Source organism: Ptychodera flava, chromosome 6, assembly GCF_041260155.1.
Source record: "Ptychodera flava strain L36383 chromosome 6, AS_Pfla_20210202, whole genome shotgun sequence".
NCBI classification, from domain to species: domain Eukaryota; kingdom Metazoa; phylum Hemichordata; class Enteropneusta; family Ptychoderidae; genus Ptychodera; species Ptychodera flava.
In genome coordinates this window covers 34536826-34553159 of record NC_091933.1, presented here as the reverse complement: position 1 = coordinate 34553159, position 16334 = coordinate 34536826, and the positions used below count along the sequence as shown (strand labels likewise).

The following is a 16334-nucleotide window of genomic DNA, read 5'->3' as shown; positions in this document are numbered from 1 at the left end:
TCTGGATGATGAATGACGAACACCTAGAATTTGAGTTGAGATCTAGCTGGGTACATTCATGCGATATATGCAATTAGGCGCTTTAAATAAAATTCTTTGTTTGCTGTCCTCGTGCTGGTAGGTTTTCAGAGAAAATTACGAAAACAAACACGATGTTAAAACTGTTACAAATAAAAATATTATTTTTCCGAAGGAAACCAAATTCAAATTGAGCTTATGTTAAAAACCTGTGTTTTTGTCTGCGTTTGTTTTTCCCTGGCTGGCTGGTAGGTTTTACAAAAATCCAAGGATGGTAAACAAAGAATTTTCTTCACATGGCCATTGGTGGTCCAGCAGTGCGATTTCAATCTATACCGCTGTTCAAGTGGACTAGTTTGATCTGTTATTCGAATGTAATGGCTACTAAAATTATCACACAGAGCCATTTGGTCGAGGGTTTTCTGGAATATTTTAAACGTGAAAAAAGTGGAAAATGTTAGTTTGAACGACTCTCGAAATGTACTATAGAGGGCGCGACTCTGAACATGTCCTGTCGCTCGCATTTTATATTAGTGATACTGGCATATACAGGTGTTAATCTTGTCTAAACCTACGATTCAGATCAAATCAACGAAAGAAAAGATAATTATTCAAATAAATATACGGCGCCATAAAAAACATTTTAGTGCTTTTTTCTCTTATATGAGAATATTTGCAAATTTGAAACCATTTTAATACATGAACTTATTCCAATGAAGATCAACTGCAGCCACAGATATCACAATAGTAGCTTTATGTAACAAATAAAGTCAAACGAATTCTCAAAAACAATCCATAAACTTAAAAGTAGCCACCACAAGGAAGGCTGTACTAGCAGTTGGCAAATAATGTTTGCTAAATTTAAATGTTTGTGCATTATGGCTTTTCAGTAAGACATTCCTGAAACCGCTTACGATAATATAAGAAAAGTTTCAGAGCTTCACTGTCATTATTTTGATATGTGATTGTTTTTTTTTTCATAATTCTTGACACTTCAGGGAATAGATTTCGTCATTATCGACGATGAAACACTTTAGGGAAATATCTTTCAACATCAAGGCACTGGTAAGGTTCCCACTTTGCATCTGCCAAGTCCACTTTAAACATGGTGAATTTCTCTTCTAGCCACCTCTAGATGATGCAACTCTGCATGGTGCTGGTGTATGGACATCATTGGAAGCTACAGGACCGTCTCAGATTGCCGCATAAGTGCGACAAACGACATTCCTTCATTTACGTCAAAACCCCCTCCCCCTCCCCCTAAACGAAAGTTCAAAAGTGCAAAAATGTTGATGTCTGCCTTAGAGTATAATGTAAAATTTTGATATCACTTCTGAAGAATATGTATCCCCTGACCACGCTACACGGTCAAGTAATCAATCAAATTTGAGTACTAACATAGCATGACACATACGAGTTGGAAACAGTTACAGCAAAATTTGTTGGTAAGAGTGTGCAGTTTTTGTTTATATTTACACATATTGTGACACTTTTGAACTTATACGACAAACTGAAACAGTTCCTAAGTAACTATCAGCAACTCATGATCATTCTTTGTCAAATAAGGAATTTCAATGACTGTGTTTAAAGGGAAACAGTCGTCAGAACTTCACCTGTGTGAGTTTCTTGTTTACAAGCAATGTATTTCCTGCACGATATCTAGATGCACCTCATCATCATAGCTGCAACATTTGTTTTATACGATGTAGATTATGACAGACATGTTTTAACTTTCATCAATCACCACTGTACCTTGGATACAGTGTTACCATTGGTCGTATGGGTCCCATGTGACCTTGAGCGGAGTTCTGATGACTGTATCCCTTTAAGTTAAAGGTATGGCATAAATTTAGTCCAATTGTTTCTTGAGAATTTCCCTCAAACACATGGTTGCATAAGAGGAGGGTTGAAGGTCAAAAGAAATTTTAATTGCATTCGTATTCAATTTCTCTTCTCCAGAAAGTTCTGACTGGCATGCTCCTTTTGGTTCACTTGATTTACTTCTTTCACAAGAGGAATTTGCAAATGAAACGGCATTTTTTTGGACATCAGGTTCTCTGCTATCTTCACAGCGCTCCACTCTCTGTAAACTGCCGTCTGTCCCTCCATTCTTACTGATATCACTTACAAAGCTCCATGTCAAATGTTTTGGCCTGGCCAAGAGTTTTCTGTAGTCCCCTGGAATATTCAGTTTCAGAGACGATATTCTGAAACACTCCGCAGTGACACCATCTGACTCCAAATACTGACTGTATCTTTCTCGCATAAAGTTTGTTGGCATAGTAACACTGTTGCCAGGTAATGGCAACACAACATCTTCTATAGAATACCTCCGGGCAGTGATGTCTTCTTCAGTAACTTCATGTACCTGTCGATTAATTAAAATAAAATCCTTAGTAGACCATGACTAAAATACATTTGTAGGCATGAAAGATACAAGGTCATCTGCACACTGGTATTAATGATGTGGTACTACTGTCTGATTTTTGAGCATTATCAGACTTCCATCTCACAAATTTCACTACAAGGTACAGAAAGACTTATAAACTGTGGCTGAAAATGAAACCAGGAAATCTCAAAAAAAGGTAATATTTTTACCATGTCAACAATTACAGTCAATTAGTAAAGTACTTGTTTTCAATGTATTTGGCAATCAGTTTCTAAGCACTCTGACAGCATCCTAACCCTTATCCTTCCAAGTTCAAATGTCATCATCAGGTCAAATTCATTAGAACAAGAGAGAGGCACAAAACTTCCAATTTACTGCAGACTTGAACATTTGAAGACCCCTGAAAACATAGATGCTATCATAGTATGACTTAACTCACTCAATCTGCTGTAACATACAATGCCAAGAAGGTGAAAATATGTATACGTCTTGGCTCAATGCTGCTTTTTACTGACTTGGTAGATGGGGAAGTGATACTGCCTGGCAGGATAAAGTAAACAAGAGTTGCTACATGTCAATGTCAAAAACATCCATTTGTGATGTATTACCTTGGTTTGGCTTTCCTCAGCAACCTCTACAAGGTCACCTTGAATCGGCTGACATCCATTTTGGATTCTGTAACTTGCCATGTGGTTCCATACAAGACTGCAATAACTGTGAATATAGAGCAGTCTCATAGCGTGGGGAATAGCCATCAGTGCCTTGGTGAAACCATCGTCATCTTGGCCATGTCTATGCAGTGCCTTCAGGATCATACACTCCCTGCTTTTGTATCTGGGCATCAACTGCAGTGTCTCTTTAGCATTGTGAGTCATCTGCCAGTGTCGCTTTGCAGTGTTCACGGGGTCATTGCCTTTCCCTGGCTTTAAGATCAGATCCACAGCATCTCTCTGCAAGACAGGGAAAGCAGGAAAAGATAAGATCCATGCATATTTATCCTTGGATATATAGCTGGATTGAAATCCACCATGATGACAAACAAGCACTCACTATTATTCATGAAGTGTCTCTGCAAGCCCTCTATTGAAAACTTGAAAATTAACTTTCATAGCCTATCAGATAGGTCAATTTGATTTTCCTTTGTAACATGAGATTAGTGAATAATCACAAAGTAAAAGTGGAGGAGTGAGCATATTGCCCAAGTTGAAACAATTGACTTTTTGGAACTCTGTTTTCTGACGTCCTGCAAAGTCATCTACAAACATAAAATCACTCACACCTTTTCAAATCTCCGGTCTACTAAAATTACAAGAAAATACATTATACATGTGAACTGTCGTGTGTACATGATTCACATCCCTTGTAAGGTCAGAATGAATGAATGGACTTTAATTTTATAAAATATGGTCAGAGCAAACAAAATCCTCATTTATTGAGTAAGTGGTTTAGCTCATTCTTGGTCATTGCATTCTGACTATATGCCACAGCTACACCTTGGTAACTCTGCCCACGCTTGATGCTCAGCTAACGTTTAGATTTTGTTTTCAAATGTTTGTTGTTCAAAACTCTATCAGCATTTTAAAATTCAAGAGCCGATATTATGAACCATCATAAGTAATACCATCTTTTTTATTCACTTATTCATGGAATTTTTGTTAACTGATCTGAAAATCACCAAATGAAATCATGACTGTTGATGACAAAGCATCAATAAAGCAAATCATTTTGCAATGAGATCTTTGCAGAAGAATATTAATTGCTGAATAACATTCCACTATGATAGATGATGCAATTACCATATTTCCTTTCATGATAGCCAATCCTACGCGGTCCGCTGTCACAGGAGTTTCTGCTGTTCCAAATCGTTGTTGTCCAAAGTAATTAATGAATCCCCTTTCCTTGAATGAGAAAAAATTCAGAACAAACAACAACTTTGTCATGTAAGGATATTTTTACCTTCCGACATACTGCTTTAACTTGTCAGAGACTTTTGGAACCCAGTCTTTGTGTCCATCATGCATTGCTGTAATGTTTTATGTTGTTGTTGCAAATGTACTAGAGTATCACTTGGTGATCACTGATTAACTGACTAAAATGTAGATGATTTCACTAAAAAAAAATCGCATTAACTAAGAAAACAAAGTGGAAAGCAGTATTATCAAATATTTTTGGATGTGACCACTTGATACCTGAAATAAATGCACTGTATGATGCGAAATATCATATATGAGTTAAAGAAGATATGTACATTGCATTGAAATTTGAATTCAAGTCAGTATATTGACAACAATGCTTTCAACACTACAACAAAATACTGCAAGAACAATTAAAAAAGGTTAAATTTACCTGTACGTTTTTAACAGCTGATGAGATCAAATCTCTGAGTTGATCATCATTTGAAGATGACTTGCCATGCTGTTTGATGTCTCTCAGAATGATATCAAAGTGATTGCCGCCAAGTTTTCCTAGCTGTAGAGGCTGACTGCATGGATGTATGTTGCCAATTGAAATGTTGGTCAGCTTCTCATTGATTTGTTGCAGTCTGCAAATGGGTAACAAGTTATGTTTCAAGAGCAATCTCGATTAAAAATGCTATCCAACTTAAATTTCCAAGTGAGATCACATTGACTCAGATATACCAATCCTCACACACGGGCTGTAAAGTATCTTCAAAAGTGTTTGTTGTTTAAGTCAAAGCTTAGGTCTCCCTGTTCATTTCAAGTCAGGCATCCATACTTGAATGTATAGAGGCACTTCAAAAAGTAACTTATGCATTTCATCCATTACGTATCTAGTGTTGGAAGTATCATGTAGTATTTCATGCACAGAATTTTGGAGTATCAAGTAAGCATGCACGTACATGAAAATGACTCATTATTGAGTGTTTTTGCTGTGATTTGGTAAGGTAGAGATATGGTGTGGAAACCCTGGTACTATTTCTGTTGTCTGCTGATAGAAGTGCATTGATGTAACAGAGGGAACTATGGTATTGCATGACTTGGGAACCCTAGTAAAATTTACCAGGTACCTACCCGGTACCCTATCAAAAACGCGGTTAAGATCCTACACTTACATACATTTATAAACACAACATACAGTATGTGCATGCTATCTTACCTGGATGGAATTACATCTTTTATGACCATGGCCTGCATTGTCACAGCTTTCTTGTCCTTTGTTCCAGCATAACTGATGTTGGATGCCTGACTGCCTGTTGCCTTGGCGATCTGTTGGATAGCATCTAACGTTTCTATGTCTTTCTTTTTCATTGTGAATCCTGTGGGTAGATTGTTAGATTATTGTTAAGTAGGAGTTACAAAGATAAAAGACAAAACAACACATACTTGTATTTGCTGCCATATACAAGCTCCAAGAGAACACACATAATGATAACAATACTGGCCTGTCAATGCTTTCTACCGTATATATTGTTGAAACAGTTAAATGGTATCATGTTGGTTCATCTCTGTGTTAGTATTACCTGTACTATATTTGAAAATTTTTGCATCATACATCTAATGTATCGAAGTTAATTGCATCATTCTGTGATTATCTGCAAGGTACTAAGTTTAAATATTATCATATTTCCATCGGCAAGCTCAGTAAATCTTTTTGAGATGTTATTCTCTGCTGACTGAGTGGCAGTTCTGGCATCTATTCACTATGAAAAACATATTTTACTGCTGTGTGTGTTATTGAAAACTGAATACATATAAGCTGGTTGTTTCAATTATTGTTGATTCTAATCTTTTGTACTTGCCATTACTGACTGATGTTTATAGACAAGAACCTTTTCTGTGCACTAGTGTAGCTGCATATAGGGTGCCTGTTGAAAGCAATTCATGTACTTCAGGGAAGTACCCCGTATGTTCACTGAAATATCATTTATTCCCATGTTGCAAAAACTTTCAGCCAAGAGGAAGGTGTTTCTGATGTAACTTAGTCATGCTAATTACTGATTCAGTTCTTGAAAGTTTAAAATAACGTAAGAATGAATTTATTATAATTATGACAGATCTAGTTTGCACAATCCATGGGTAATGTAATATTTGTCATGAGCCACATTCATGATCCATTCACATAAGATGAATATGTCTCGTTTTACAATTCTTACCTGTGTATACAGGTACATCTTCCTGTTTGACATCAGCAACTTTCCTCTTTTTGCCCCGGTTGTGAAATTTCTGCCGGAATCTGACAGAAATTGTAGTTTCTTCATTTGTTTGATTACCTTTGAAGTTGGCAATAAATGTTTTACTCTCCACAATAGAACCAAACTGTTTGGCAATCAACCTGTGTATTGCTGTTCTCTGCGGTTTTGATTCTCCGACTTTCAGCTGCACAAAGGTATTGTGTTCTTTAGCATCGACAAATGTCATGAGGTTGTCGACGTCCTCTCCCTCAAGGAATGACGCAAACTCTCGATGAATAGGGTCAGGGGTCACAAAAATTTCACTTCCAATCTGGTTGAGCTGTTGTCTAGTAGATGTTTTCAAATGTGGATGAAGCTGTTTAACACATCGATGGATCGTGCATCTGACCTCTTTTGTCTCAAAAATACCCAATGATAAGTGATCTCCATCCCAACCAGGGTTGCTGTGGTGACGGTCACATGTATTGCCATGGTTACTTCTGTAATGTCCGGAAAACTTTTCCAACACTAAGTATGTCTCTTGATCAATACATTTCATCAAAGAAGCTAGAACATGGTCTCGCTTCGGTCTCTGCCACTCATGTTCCACTTGTTGTTGATTAGTTCCTGCATCGTTTGCAGATTTTGGCGCATTTTTATCTTTTCCATCCGTGCTTTTCATGAGATTCTTCTCTGAACAGTCTTCGGCTGGATGACGTTGAAAGTTTGTTTCCATAGAGACCGGATTCCCATACTTGTCCACTTCGGTCACATGGAAATCTTCGCATGTTTCTTTGTATCTTCCGATGAACCCTTCGTGATCGGATAGATACCATTCGATACCACGGTTTTGTAACGATGGGGAGTCCACATTTGACATTGTCACTGTTTTATGTTCTTGTTGCAGCCAGGTGTATGAGTGGCAATATTCCTCCAACTCCCGTGGGAGTGTCAGACCATCAGATGTCGCAGCAAAGGCGGTTGCCGACTATTGAAAACCGAACCAAAATAGACTAAATATTCCGTTTAATCTACTTGCATGTCACATATGTTGGACGCGTACGCACGTGAGTCCACCCTTTCGTAGTCACACGCAAGGCAACTGCAACCGAGAGCTGAGCCGGAGCTAGAACTGTGTTAGAAGCATTTGCGACGAAAGTTTGTCCCTTTTACGTTGGTGAAAGGACTGAAGCTTATAGAATACCCTTTTACGTCGATAAAGACCCTCTAGCAGAGTTGAAATGATTTGTCTGTGTACGATCTCGGACAAATGCAGTTAACCCTACGAAAGATCTTGTTCGCAGGATTCGCCATTTATAGCGTTATAACTTGTTACACAACGTATGTACTGTTTACCAGGATCTATGAACCTTCATCGGATGACCAGAAACCCAAGCCACCTTCCGGTAAGTCGTTTCTTCTCATGTCATGCCTTCAGCCCGACTGCCCGCGACATCGCATCGCTCTGACAGCTATAAATGGGATTGTAAATTTTCGCTGTGGACTGGAGAGGGCGTGTGTTCAAAGAGACAGAATTGATGAGCCCATCATGCCCATGAGATAGACAATAATAACAAAAGTTTGATTTTAAAATGCAGTAATTTCACTTGACACTAGTGAAAAAGAAAGCATTTCTTTGGTGAAAAATCAAATTTGGTGAAAAATCAAATTTGTTAAAGAGAAGTTTTAGCATAGACGGTAGGAGCTTCTACCATAGACCCTAAATGTCGACTGATTATGGTTTTAGTGAACGACCTCTGTTGTGAGTAATTCACATCTTTTGTATAAAGGAATGACAAAGTCCCCTAGCATCTGAGCAATTTCTCTATGACAGTGCTAGTAATTGAATTCAACACATCAATCAAAACTTGGATGATCAACCTTGTTAATGGCCCAAAGAAACAATTGAATTTAAGTGGTAAAAAAAAGAACTGTGAAAATGAAGATGTATTTTCAAAATCTGTTAATTTACCGCGCTTATGTTAAAAATAAGATTTTACCCATGTCTTGCTCTTCAAGAATGGATGATACTTTGAATGTGAAGTTATGGAGGGAAAAGTGGAAAAAAATCTAAATCATACTGAATTAGGAAACGCTAATCTTAGCAATGATATCAATACCATGAAAGAAATTTGCCATTGCAGAATACAGGGATTGAAATAGCCTTTTGTGCCAATATGTGCGTTGCACGTTGTCATGTCAGGTTTTGCATGAGGATACACCAACTTCCAAGTTTGTGCACAGTGACTTGGTTATGGTTTAATATCAGGAATATATACTCAAGTCATCCTCCCCATCATCCAATAGACATGGTGAACGTTTGTCCGTTTTGCACTCTTGGACCACATAGATATGTTTTGCCTCTTTTGCCAGTTTTATCATTCTCATTTTAAAGTTCACTTGCAGGGCTACTCAGGTACCTACATGCATATCGAACTGCTACAGATAGAATCTCTCTTGGGTTTCAAAAAATATAATTCAGCCATGACAAGAAACTTTAAAAAAATGTTTTCTTCCCTTCTCCTTAAAGAGAAAAAAATTCATTCAAGACACGAAGAATGGAACCCCTGGGGAGAAGATCTATACATGAGAGACAAAAGACAACAAGACACCGGAAAATCAAAATTGAAATGGAGCAGTAACAAAGAACTGGATTTTGGTAAACGTTACCATGGAAATGACAGTGATGGTTTCCACCATGTTGAGGTGTGGGGCAAAGCAGCCATTGGTATGATAATACAGTATTAATTGTAATCTGTCATGGATAGGCCATGGTTATCCTAAATACATGTGAAGAAAATAGAAGAAAGTACAAAGTACAACACGATTTTTTCATAATACACACCTTTTCCAAAATTTGATGCAATTCATCAATTTTGTGACAACATAAAGTATGTAATGTTTTAGGCTCTCTTAAAGCCCCTTGTTGGCTATTCCATGTGAGTGTCCTGCTCTGATTTTGAATTTATGGAGCCAGGTTTTGCTTAGGGCTGGCTCGGTCAGAGGGAAGAAGGTTTATAAACCTTGAAGGTTTATCAGTGTTCCATTAGACGCTGTGTGGTAAACCATAGTCAGCAGAGGGGGAAGACCCCCTCTACTGTCTATTGGTAAACCTGGGACTGTGAGAGAGTCTAATCATATTTGTGCAGTATGCTATCTGTATCATGGTAGCTTAACTGTTTACCATCCATTATCGCCCCCTATTATTTTGAATTCAATTGTCAAATGGTAAGTTTTTTCTTTTGAGGAAATAGACTGTTGGGGGATGATTCAGCTCAAAGGCAAACTGACGTTTGATTTGACCATTATGGTATGTCGTCATGTGTGTTCATCATGTGAAATGAGGATTAATATGTAAGAGTTGAAAAGTTGATAGAGGGAGAAAAATAAAGCAAAGATCGCAACTATGATAGCGAGTTTTAAATCAACAAGATATAACGGTTTGTGTGCATGTAGAGTCACTTAACTGTTTTGCCTGTTGGACTCGATAAACCAATTGACATATACTTTCAAGTGTAACATGATCAGAACAGAACTTCCAATAGACAGATTCTGAATACATACCGGTACTCTACCGGATGTTTTACTTAAATCAGCGTATCTTTTTTCATTAAGGTTTGTCGCAGAAAAAACATTTGGGACAGTCACAGGGAAATAAAATTAAAATAGCTTTTGTGATGACATAATTAGATAAGACACTATTTTAAGTGTTCAAGGAAGTTATTTCATTCTACCCAGCATGAGAAGCTGGATTCTATGAAGTCACTGGTTAATATTTAATTTAGCACAGTAATATAACAAACTTGTAATATCATTCATAATGTGCAAACTTTGATTATCAATTATATTTTGTATCCAGGATTAACTATTTATGATTTAAGGCTAGGTTGGATCAAAGCATTGAGTTGTGGAAATGTTGATGATTCATTCTCATTGCAGCGTTGTACTTCTGGCAGCATGTGTTTGATGGTACACTGGAATCCAAAATGGATGGTATATGGCACTATGGTTTCAAGAAAGAGAGGAATATAAAATTCAAGTAAGTCCTCTCTGCCGAGTTGTCACATGACTAAATAAGAATATGGCTGGCTATCTGAACAAGTAATTGTTCAAGATACAAAATGATATATGCAAATTAAAGTTCATGTACATTTTTGATGTTTGATTTAGGAAGCTGGACAGCCAGTTTGGTTCAAATTTCAAAGAAAGAAGGTTGCAGTAAAGGTGTATATTTAAAGCTTCATTGGCTGCAACTTTTTGACATATTTTCCATAATTTTGCTTTGCTTGTCAAATGTAATTACTCTCATTGTACTGCCCGATGCATGTTGTTAAAATACCTAGTTCAACTTATTGCAGCCAATATGAGTGCAATGTCTAACTCATTGTTGATAACTGAATTCTAGTCCACATTACAGTTTATTTGTTGACAATAATAAAGGTTTTTTAAAAAGTACCAGGATTTATGTCCAAGTATATTGTGCAGCTAAGGTACTGTCCGAGGACATAAATCCCAGTATTTTTTGAACAACCCCATTATTATACACCTTTAGTCCAATTTTACCACAAAAAAGTCAAAATTAGGGAGTTTTTAGGATGTCCATTGAGCACTGAGCAAGCACAAGCAGACTGGGAAAGCGTTCAACGCACCACTAAGCACATACAGTCCGCTAGAATGAAATTTCAACAGCGCAGCGCAGTGCACATGATAGAGTTTGTAGGTCAGTGGCATGATTTCACTCAAATTCACATGTCTTGGAATGACCGTCAGTCACTGCATGAAGTACTGAATGTTTCAAAGTATATTTTTTTGTAAAAAATGTAAAATCTTCTCTTGTTTTTCTCGTGTTGACATAAAGGTGTGATGAGGTAAAATAACATCCAATAGCACCTAAAGTTATTGTACTCTGCATCAAAGTTATTGGACTCTGCATAGGTTACAGAGGCAGTTGTACAATTACATTGTATATTATACAGGACGTATTCTAATGGCTCAGCTAATATTCTGTATTTCAAAATTTTTTAGTGAGAAAATAAATTAATTTACTCGCTTGATTGAAAACAAGTAATGGAAATATCAACAGTCACACCTACAGTCCCTTGATAGGAAGTGTAGGACAAAAGTGATAGCTTTACTTAGTTATCTTTTTCACTTTCTAAGTTCTAGCAATGTTTTGCAAAGCCAAAGATCATCAACATTTATATGATCCTCACATTGAAATTCAAACTCATTCATTTACCGTAAGATTGTTTGTTGCAAGCAGAGAAATCTGTGGTAAATGTTGTAGTTGCGTTTGGTCATTCATCAATCTATAGGAAAAGTAGCAGTCATATGCAAGACTCAAAGTCACTTCAAGGCATGACACTTCAATTGGCAGGTTCCGTACAGGTCCAGGAGTGATTCCCAGCAAAGCACCGAGTGATACACAGTTCTTGGTCCTCATACTGAATGGACGGGTTCAAGAGAAAATTGACTTTGCATTGCTGTGGCTGGAACGTCTTGCTGAACTGCCGTATCTTCAGAAGGTAGCTGTGATCATGCTTGGAAATGAACAATGTGACAATGATTGGTTTATTCCGTACATGAGAAAGGAGGGCGGTGTAGTGGACCATCTCTTCATAGTCTACGACAGTCCATTAACAAACAATGTCAACTTTCATCAGTGGCCACTTGGAGTTGCTGCGTAAGTAAAAATGTCATACTTAAATACATATATGTCCTGCCTTGGTGCTTGCATTATTACTGTTTTAATTGAGAGTGGCAATTTTCATATTGATTCAAAATTAAAGTGATTTACCAGTAATGTCCAATGTAAAATAATGCTAGAATAATGCACGTCCACGTTCATGTAAATTATATTTGATTTTTTCATACGTGACTTAAAAATTGTTTTTGATTTATGAACCAATATATATAATCACAGTGTTCTTGCTATATGTTGGGTTGACATAGGGACAACATAATAATATTGTGAAGTACTTTCGGGTTGTTTTCGTGTGGATGTTATAAAAGTGATATGAGTTCAAACATGTCAATATCTTACAAACTGCAGTCTTTTGCAAATTGATGAAGACACTGATACTGTCTTACACAATACTTCTGGTAATTGCTAGGAATATTTTAGTGACAAACCAATTCTAGTAACAGCAAGTATTGAATGTGCAAACGAATGTATAACTGGATGGCATTATAATGTGCTACTGTATGTTCAAAAGATTGTAAGACTTACACTTCTTAATTTCAATGACAATGCAAATCATGAATAGTATGCTTGGTTTTTATCAGTGAAACATCTCCATTAAAACAAAACTTGGAGACAAAAGATATCAATTAGTACATCCTGTTGACTTGACACCAAGTGTGCTTAAGTCATCACAGTCAATAGATGTCCAGTGATAAGACAACAACTACTGATATGTGCTGAACCTTTAAACTTTGTCTGTTGTTTCGTAAAAATTACCTTTCAGTTGACAGCTTTCTGAGATTGAAAATATACACATGTAAATAAAATGTACCATCAAAGTATGTACAGAAAATGCTGAAATGGATACAGAAATATAAAAAGCATCTTTTAAATGTGATTTGCCAGGTATCGAGGCTTCAACAAAGTTGCCATGCCATCAAAACAGCTGTATCAAAGGAGGCATTACATGTGTAATTTCCTGGGAACCGTCTACGCCAATTCATCTAGGGAGACCCTAGTCTCAGTCATTGAAAAGTATGAACTCCAGGATAGATGCTTTGTGAAAGCCAGAGCTGAGTAAGTATCATTCTCTATGAATTGAAATCAATACAAGTGAAGTATTCTTCTTTTTGAAATCTTATGGCAGTACTCACCTCAAAATTGAATGACTTTTTTCACCAAACTTTCCGTGAGGATGCATACCGTTCCCTTTCAAAATCTAGAATAAAAATCTGTGATCACCGATGCAAAATTTGGTACTAGAGAAACAAAGTATCTAATATTTATGGACACATGAAATTAAAAAGTGGTCACTATCTCTGTGTTAACTCTATTGTGTAATAATTAAATTTTCAATTTTTACAAAACAAGCTGGTAAAAATTGTACTTATTTATTATGTATTTTAAACAGGGCTCGAAATTAATTTTTGTCCCTGGTAGTCCACTTGGTCTACCATCTTCTGAAGTTGATAGCCCAGTGACAATGGCTGGTAGCCCATGCTTTTGTAGTTAAGGGATATTTTATTTCCTTAACCAGGAAAGAAAAGACCTATTTTTCAAGATTCTGCCAATGAAGAGAATTTTGTAGTCATTTGATGTGAATACTTGCACACCTTTTATACCCAAAGGAATAATGGACAGCACTGACACTCAAAAGTTTGGCGACCTATTCACAAGTTTCAATATACTCAGAGCAGAGTTGTATGAAAATTTTGATAGACACCATGACAAAGACTTTCTGTCAGGCTGCCCCATAAGACATACTGTAGTACAGCAGGGCTGAAAATAGAGCATGGGCTTTCTGTCCAGGGGAGGAGACAATAATTTCAGTGTAACTGTGATTGATACATTATGATCTAAATTTAGTGACAATGCATTTTCATTGGCCATCATTTCCTACATGCCTGTCATCCAAGTACATCAGTTCAGATATTGCAACTTTGTTGAAAAATTCCACGCACTGTCGTCTTTGTAATGTGCCTAACGAAATCATAGTCTGGCCTTTCTGTGTCCAGCAGGGTTTGACTGCATTCAGCTCGTCCCAAAGTTACAGATATTGCACGCCAAATACTGACTGAATATAACTATCATGCCCCTGGCTTTGGTAGTCTGTGTGGTTTACCTTTACATGGATTTTGGTTGCCCCAGGGAAAAGTTGATAGTCTGTGGACGGACGCGGGACTACCGCTAATTTCGAGCCCTGATTTATATGAGCTTCAAAAGGATCCCCTCACTACAAGTGATAGGTCAAAAGTTTGAGAGCCTTAATATCTTCACTAATTTATAAGAATGTTGCTGTGCCCTGTCAACAAATGTCTTCATTATTTTGATTAACAGCTTCAAAACATTTTCCGTTTTACTGGCAGTTCATATGCCCTTTTTCTGAATCGTGATTTTAAAATAAAATAAGTTTATTTAACAAAACAATACATCGGTAGGAGTATATACACTTTTCAGTTTTAACAATTTGAAAGAAATCTTATCGATGACTTCTCACTAGGATATGTGCATTAACCCTTTGAGTGCCGTAATTTTTGCCCACCCAAATTTTAGTACAATATTTAACCAGCTTTTGTGAATTTTTCTGTAATTGCCTTGCTAATTTTGGACCAAATAGACATTATATTTTATTTGCTACAGTTTCTAATCAAAATTTTTGCAAAAATCTGGAAAATATTTACTACAGTATATACTATAAAGGTAACAAAAATTGACTTTGGCGCTCAAAGAGTTAAATGTCTTAACTTTGAAATATTGTCATATTTTATTTTCTATGAAAGGTGGGAACCCAACGAAAGTGACCAGACAAGAGTTCAGTATGAGCTTGCCTTATCAGAAAGTGATCTGACATTGTGTCCAGTTGGAATAAACACTGAGTGTTATCGCATTTATGAAGCCTGTGTGTATGGATCTGTACCTGTGATTGAAGATGTTATGACGCCTGGCAGATGTGGCAACTCAAGCTCTTGTCACAACTCACCGCTGTGCTTGCTGAAATCAAAAGGAGCACCTTTTATTTTCATCAAGAACTGGAATGAACTGACTGAAATACTGAAAAGGGAAGCCCAGCTAACACAGAGAGAAAAGATCGACCGACGGATAGCGTTAGTTGAGTGGTACAAAAACTTCAGAAATACAATGAAAAATGATTTCCTTGATACATTGCAGAAAAGCTTCTTTTCTGAAGATGTTACATAAAGTGAAATACAACTCGTACCTCTCTGTAACATTTATTTACATCTATCTTTTTTTTAAATTAGTAATTCAAACTTTTTACAGGCTATTAACTTAATAAATCCACGGTTTTTATCTCAAACATTTGCTCCAGTGTTTTATTATAAAACTGAGTCAGTCTATTGGAACAAGGTCATTTTCAAATGATTTTTCAGTGCAAGAATGAATTCAAATAGTGATTGTCATGGATTATTTCAGTATTGTGTGTAACCTGTCTGTCAGCAACAGTTCTTCAGAACAGCTCTAGTTCATGGGCATTGTGTCACTGGTAGATACTGTGAATGATATTATTATTTTATACAGGTTGCTTTATTGTGCCTGTAAGGAAGGACGTTTGAATCGATGAACAGTACATTTGCCACCCACTCTTTTAATTAAGCAAGGGTCAAAGGTTCTGGCCTGTGATTAAAATCTGACAATTCATATAATAGAAAATTGGCCACAGTGAGGCTTATAGAAATCGTGACTTTATCCTAATACTATTGGAGGCATATCAGTGTAATGAAATATGGTTCATTCTCAACTCTAGTTCTGTCAACAAATCATTGTTGCCATGGTGACAACTCCCACGCTGGCTAATGAGGTCAAGTCAGGTGAACTCTGAAGGAAGTATAGAAATCGAGGAGGAAGGGTTTTCACTCTTGTGAATGGATGTGACAGTGTTTGCATATAGGAGAATTAGGTTTATAGCTGTATTGGTGTCTGGTATGTGAATTTCTATTATAATAGTACAGTCCAAAACCCCAACTATGACTTGGAATTCTTGTACGGACAAAGCTTCCTGAACAACTGATCGGATTGCTGATCCTCCATGTACTAGTTATCAAAGAACAAGGTCGAAAATTTGTCAAAAGACTGATGCAAGAGTTGCAGGAGTT

The 16334-nt window shown here is 36.8% G+C and overlaps 2 protein-coding genes across 2 annotated transcripts; one reads left to right on the top strand and one right to left on the bottom strand.

Moving 5' to 3' along the window:
* Nucleotides 1-755: 755 nt before the first annotated feature.
* Nucleotides 756-7611, bottom strand: LOC139135579 (pseudouridylate synthase PUS7L-like). The gene is made up of 6 exons (XM_070703045.1): nt 6522-7611; nt 5525-5684; nt 4754-4949; nt 4204-4305; nt 3016-3357; nt 756-2386 (listed from the first exon to the last, which is right to left on the bottom strand). The coding sequence occupies exons 1-6, from the start codon at nt 7417-7419 to the stop codon at nt 1868-1870; spliced, it is 2217 nt and encodes a 738-aa protein (XP_070559146.1). The 5' UTR covers nt 7420-7611; the 3' UTR covers nt 756-1867.
* A 145-nt stretch (nt 7612-7756) lies between these two features.
* LOC139135581 (ribitol-5-phosphate xylosyltransferase 1-like) lies at nt 7757-15538 on the top strand. Its single transcript, XM_070703047.1, has 6 exons — nt 7757-7945; nt 9070-9267; nt 10479-10578; nt 11917-12222; nt 13129-13299; nt 15003-15538. The coding sequence occupies exons 1-6, from the start codon at nt 7810-7812 to the stop codon at nt 15418-15420; spliced, it is 1329 nt and encodes a 442-aa protein (XP_070559148.1). The 5' UTR covers nt 7757-7809; the 3' UTR covers nt 15421-15538.
* The last annotated feature ends 796 nt before the right edge of the window (nt 15539-16334 follow it).